The sequence below is a fragment of the Aethalodelphis obliquidens genome, unplaced genomic scaffold (genome assembly GCF_003676395.1).
Source record: "Aethalodelphis obliquidens isolate GAN/ISIS:26980383/991018 unplaced genomic scaffold, ASM367639v1 scaffold89, whole genome shotgun sequence".
NCBI classification, from domain to species: Eukaryota; Metazoa; Chordata; class Mammalia; order Artiodactyla; family Delphinidae; genus Aethalodelphis; species Aethalodelphis obliquidens.
Genome location: NW_020838033.1, coordinates 6,296,189 through 6,302,788, shown reverse-complemented (window position 1 = coordinate 6,302,788; position 6,600 = coordinate 6,296,189). Strand labels below are relative to the sequence as shown.

The 6,600-nt window shown below is 43.8% G+C and overlaps 1 protein-coding gene across 1 annotated transcript; it reads left to right on the top strand.

Annotated features, from left to right (window-relative positions):
- Nucleotides 1-3,269: 3,269 nt before the first annotated feature.
- Nucleotides 3,270-6,418, top strand: LOC113613623 (60S ribosomal protein L37a-like). The gene is given in 2 exon segments (XM_027094450.1): nucleotides 3,270-3,276; nucleotides 6,099-6,418. Coding segments are annotated over 2 exon segments (327 nt in total).
- Nucleotides 6,419-6,600: the final 182 nt, after the last annotated feature.

Below are 6,600 nucleotides of genomic sequence, written 5' to 3'. Positions count from 1 at the left end.
AGGCGTCTCTTGAACCCAGCAGCTACCGGTGAATAGCTTCAGATTAGATGTCTGTCTTCTTGTTCACACAAGGACTTTATTCAGGTAAAATTCCCACATGAGGAATTTCTGCTGCGTTCCTGCTAGAGAAACTGAGGCAGGCAGGGAGCGTGGCTTCATAGAATTTGGCTGGATGGAATTGAGTGGTTACCTAGTGTAGTGGCTTTCAAACTTTTGTCTTCAATTTAAAGGAAGCTTTTCTTCATGAGTCTTACATATAACAGCCCAATTCAGAAATGGATGAAAGCTGTGTTGATCTGGTTGGAAAAAGGAGTGGAGGCTTGGAGTTTTGCAGGAGCTTAGAGGGCCCTGAGGTACCCCCATGGAGCCACAGGGCACCATTTGGAAACCACTGATGTAGTGTAACTATTTTATAGATGAGAAGGTTCAGGGAAGGTAGGTGCCAATGGGTATATGATTAGTAATAGTACCATAGGGCAATAAGCATCCAAGGTAGTTAAAAAGATTAGCTTCACAGTTAACAAGTTTTTTTTTTTTTTTAGGTACGTGGGCCTCTCACTCTTGTGGCCTCTCCTGTTGCGGAGCGCAGGCTCCGGACGCACAGGCTCAGCGGCCATGGCTCACGGGCCCAGCCGCTCCGCGGCATGTGGGATCCTACCGGACCGGGGCACGAACCCATGTCCCCTGCATTGGCAGGCGGACTCTCAACCACTGCGCCACCAGGGAAGCCCTTAACAAGTATTTGTTGATGTGCCATTCCATTTCAAAGTATAGACCAATTCTCCCAAATAGCCCCTGTGTTTTCCCTCACAGGGCATGTCAGCTTTGATGTTTGTGCTGGTCCTATAAATCAAACTTATGGTTGACTCCTGGGTCTCCGGATGAGGTTATGTGCTTACATGTGCGTGTGATATAGAAGTTCAGGGTGGATACAGCTCTGGTGTGGAATCATTTTTTCCTCCTGTGTCAAGAGCTCCTAAGGAGAGAATGACGGTGTCCAGTTAGTTTTCTCCCAAAGTGAAAGAAGCTAAAACAGCTTGTCTGGTAAGACTGAAAGCCACAAGGCAGCCTACTTGGCAGGGACAGAAGTCCAGAGTCTGAGACTTCAGCTGGAGCCAGGAGGAGGATGAGTGGGAGAGCTGGGCTGCAGGCAGGTGGCCAGAGGGAAGAGAAATTTGAGTTTCTGAGGCAAAGTTTAGGCATTGACGTTGCATCAGTAGGCTGCGGAGGGGGTATGAAAGGCATCAAGAGATATTTTTTAAATGTATTTTTATTTTATTTTAAATAAATTTAAATAAATTAATTAAATAAATTAAATTTTAAAAGTAAATTAAAAAATGTATTTTAAAAATTTTGGGCTGCACCACACAGCATGCGGGATATTAGTTCCCCGACCAGGGATCAAACCTGCACCCCGTGCAGTGGACACAGGGAGTCTTAACAACTGGACCGCCAGGGAAGTCCCTAAAAAACGTATTTAAAAATTTTTTTTCTCCAGCCCTGCCTCTGCCCAATTTTCCTTGCCAGAGACAGCCACTAATTTCTTATATATCCTCTGGCAGTATTTTTTTCGTAGATGTGTATAAATCTCCCCTCTTTTGAAACATAATGTACACTCCTCTGCATCTTGCTTTCCTCAGTTAAATGAGTATCGTGTTTTAAAACAAAACCATAGTGTAAAAGTTAGGCAGTACAAAATGGAATCGTTGATGAGAGACGGAGAAGTATTATTTGCTTCACAGAAGGGTTCCTACTTAGAGAAGGACTCAGGCAGGATTCCCTTGAACAGAGACCCAAGGGAATTCTTTTTTTTTGAGGAGGGAGTTGTTTGTTTGTTTGTTTTTTGGCTGCATGGCTTGTGGGATCCTAGTTCCCCTACCAGGGATCAAACCCGGGCCCCCTGCAGTGGAAGCGTGGAGTCCTAACCCCTGGACCACCAAGGAATTCCCATGAGTTCATTTTCTTGTGTGTGTGATCTCCCTCTCTCCCTCTGTGTTTCTGTTTCATCGGGGTGTAATAAAAATAGCAGTGAACTGGGCTTCCCTGGTGGCGCAGTGGTTAAGAATCCACCTGCCGATGCAGGGGACACGAATTCGATCCCTGGTCCAAGAAGATCTCACATGCTGCGGAGCAACTAAAGCCGTGCACCACATCTACTGAAGCCTGCATGCCTAGAGCTCGTGCTCCGCAACAAGAGAAGCCACTGCAATGAGAAGCCAACGCACCGCAACGAACAGTAGCCCCCGCTCGCTGCAACTAGAGGTAGACTGCCCGCAGCAATGAAGACCCAACGCAGACAAAAATGAATAAAATAAATTTATTTTTTAAAAAAAAAGTAGTGGACTGGGGCCACCCTTGCTTGCCACCACTCAGGTGGGTTCTGGTCACGTAGGCTTAGAATGACCATATGATTTATTACCCAAACTTGGGGACTTCTAAGAGTGAAAGGGGTGCTCCACACATCTCTCCAGAACCACAAACCAGGTTGGTCTCGGGCAAATCCGGGGTGTATGGTTTCCCTGCTGAGACTCTCCCTTACCTTCAGTTTCTTAACCGGCAAGTGGGGATGTGAACACGGTGTCCTAAGAAAGAAGAATTTTCTGAAATAATTAGGAAAATGCATCAACATTTGAGCTAATTATGTGAAAACAGTAACTAGTTGTGTAAAGGAAGGGAAGATAAAGCAGCACATTTTGAACTGGTGATGTCATTCACACCTGTCAAAGGGGCCCTAATCCAATGCCCTGGGGAGAGGTACAGTTTGTATTCAAGGGACGGGGTGGATTATCTTTTGTGAGGTTCACCAGAAAATCAAGCAGAGTGAGTTTGATCATTTACTAGAGTAACATTAAATGAGGACCAAGAGAATAATAGGTATTAATTAGCACAAAATGTAGTAGAGTTTGAGGTACACATATACACACATAGATTGCATATTCTGGAACATTGCTAGAATCCACTTTTACAGCATAGAAGTAGTGAGAAATGGCTCCCTCTTGGCTAAGAAAGTTTTATGACCTAAGTACCCATAAATTGCTGAAGACAATGCTGTGGCTCACACCAAGGTGAAGGTCTCCTTCATAACTATGTGCGCACATGGAGGTGCTGGATCAGGTTTTAGTACGAAAGACAAAAGACATCAGATGAAAGCTGGACACAGAGCAGGAGACAGCCTAAATTCAGGCAGGCATAGTGCCTAAATGTCCTGTAGCTCCACCCCACCCTTTAGTCCTGAGTGGAAACGAGAGAGTCAGCCAAGTTATGCTAGAATGCCAGGTATTTTCCTTAATAAGAACTTAAATAAACTGCAGAGCCCTGCTGGGAAAACAGACAGCTCAACATACCCTAATGAAATGCTCTTGAAAAAAGCTTCTGTGTCTCCCATTCCTTTCCTGAATTGGATCCAAACTATGACTAAAGTGCCTTCGATGGAGGGAAACCAGGGCTATTTGGGAAAGAGTGATGGAAAGTTTTCTTCTTTTTTCCAGAAAGGTCTGCACCTTCTGTGAAGACTACTGCTGGCAGAGTGCCAGACTCAATGTCAAGGAACAAGAGTGGGTCTTGGTGAACTGGCCGTTGTCCAGAGCAGAAGAGGCGCTGATAATGAGAGCCTTCTCTCTCTTTTGCTGAGCCCTTCCGTGAACTCCCTGCAGAAGCCACCCGCAGCCGAGGCCTCCTGTAAACCATCCCTGTTCATCCTCAAACATCCTCAAAGCCAAGTGTTTCAGAATCAACCTTTTCTTCTGTGAAAATAAAAGTTCCTCTATCTTCCATGTCACCTAACTTGTTTCTGTTGTTATTGCTGATTTGGGTATGTAGTAAACCATCACGGAATTCATTTGTTCATGTCTTCAACAGGTATTTATTGAGAGTGTAGTGTGTGTCAGACACTGTTCTAAGAACTGGGCCATACTGGTGGATAAAACAGCTGTGGTCACTGTTTTCAATGGTATTTGAGGTCCTGGAGAAGAAAGGGGAGAGAGAAGCAAATAAATGTAAAATTATACATTCTGTTAAGTCAAACAGGAAAAGAACAGGGTGATGTGAGAGAATAATGGGGGGAGGAGAGCAGAGGAGGATTGTGGCAGAGACAACAGAGGACTGGGTGGAATCTAGTCGCTCCTGGGCTCCAGTATCCCGGCCATCTCAAATACAGCAGTGCGCTTAATAGGCAAACAAAACTAGTTTATTCTAAGACAGCTGCTGGTTTCCCTTCCAACCAGATGGTCATTGCTAAGCCCCTTCTTTATAGAAATTCTGGACTGTGAATTGTCCTCAGCCCCAGAAGGTAACAGGGTCTTAAAAAGGCTGATGGAGTGAGTCATATATTTTGGGCACCTTTTACTTGGCTGTTACAAGGAGGCAAAGGATAAGACAGACATGAAGCTTGTGTTGCTCTTCACCCAAATGAACCTCTCCCACCAATTTTAGGCCATTTCTTCTGGTCCCCAGAGGCCCACCTCCCTCCCCATTAACAGAAGGTAAATCCTGTGTTACACCCCAGCAAAAAGAGGGTGACAAAAACATAGTCTGAAAAAGACCTCACAAAGGCAAAGAAGTTACACTTGATAAAACCCTCTACTAATTGCAGTTCCAAATAGTGAAAAGCAGACTTCAGTGCCACTGCCTAATTTTTATTTTATTATTGTTTGGTATTGCTTAATTATTGGTTGGTGTTAAACATATAGAGTTCTGCCAGGTGTTGTTCTAAGCACTTTATAAATATCAACTTATTTAATTCTCAGAACAACCCCATGAGATGGATTCCATTGTCATCCCCATTTTACAGATGAGGATACTGAGGCACAGAGAGATAAGGAGATTGCTGGGGTCACACGGCTAGTTAATGACAGGGCACAACTTTGAACTAGCAATCTGGCTCCCGAGCCCATCTGCCTAACCACCATGTTGTGTGGCCTCTGAGTAACATAGCTAGTATATTTAAGTAGTTATGTAAGTATTCGTAATATACTTTAAAAGAGCACACAAATTATATATATATGTGTGTATATCTATACATATATATAATGTATATATATAATTTGTATAATATATTTGTATATTTTATATTATATATAATTATATAAATATATTATATTTGTATAATACATACATATATATATATGACCAACATCTTTTCTTTTATAAACTAGCATCTCTCTCATGGTTAAATAAGTGATTTCAGGACGGGGGCATTTAAGGATCTTAAGGCTGTCTGGTGCTTTTGGCAAGGAAAAAGATCAAATAAGCAAGCTGTAAGGAGAAGTGAAAACCTTCCATTACACTGTTGCCATGTAGCTTCTAATTTTACCTCTGTTAGGGCAGGTACATACCTTATCATGCTGAAAGCCAGAGGGCCCAGAACAGAAGCCCCTAATTCCCTACATTTAATTCGAAGCCTGTCTGTCTCCCCTTTTCTGTTACTCTGGGCTCTATTTCTATGAAGACAATATTCCATGTGTTTTACAAACGGTGCTCGAAAAAGTGTACTTGGCCTGTTTGGATCCTTGGTGTGGGTGAGTCAGGGATTTCCATTCAGCTTTGGAAAAGGCTGAAAAGCTGTCTTGCTGGAAAAGTTCCACTGTCCTCCCGTTTTCCTTGGCTGTGTCTTTGCTGCCTGTTACCAGCAAGATTAACTCGTCCTGAAGTTTTGCATGAAAACTAATTTTGAGTTTCTTTTGCTCTTGTCATTTGCTTCTTGCCCCAGACCAGAATTCTCTCGTGGTCTCAGTCCCAACATCAAGACTGTAATTTAACAGCAGAGGGTGCTGTGAGCCTGTGGTTGCCCAGGCCTCCGCCAGAAAAAAAGAAGATAAAAGAGCCCCCCGCTGATTCAGCCAGCCTGAAAGAAGGCTTCTCATTGTCTTGGCCCCTTGTGGCTACTGAAGATCTTGCCTGGGGGACGTGGAGTAGTGAGAGGTTTCTCGAAAAGCCAGCAGGGAATGAAGAGACAAGTTGTGGCCTTCTGGAAATGATTTGTCATTTGTGTTTTTGAGAGTTTCAACCCTTCTCTGGTCAAATTGATGCTTGATATTTTATGCCCTTACCTCCATGAAGACCAGAGATTCTGAATAGTGCTGAATCCTAACTTAATTCAGAAAACAGCATCCGCTTTCCGGGCTCAGCCTTAGTTTGCAACGACAAGGCTAAATGCTCTAAGGTCAGAATCACGGGTAAATATGGGACCTGTTTTGATGCCTCCCTCAGGAGAATGGTGAAGGAAATTGAAGTCCGCCAGCACGCCAAGTACACTTGTTCCTTCTGAGGTGAAACCAAAATGAAGAGCTGAGTTGTGGGGATCAGGCACTGGGGTTCCTGCATGAAAATTGTAGCTGGTGGTGCCGGAACCTCCCAGCCCACTTCTGCAGTCACAGTAACGTCTGCCCTCAGAAGACTGAAGACATGCAAAGGCCAGTAAGAGCTCCACCATTTGAAACATTGCTAGCCCATAATAAATAGTTTGATTTATGTAACAAACACACAAAACAGAATGCAGCATTCATGATTCCCATTTTCCAGCACCCCCTGGAAACCCCTGCTGAATTCCTCTATACTGATGCTATCAATGGCTGCAGTAAGACAACAGGGAACATTTCTTTC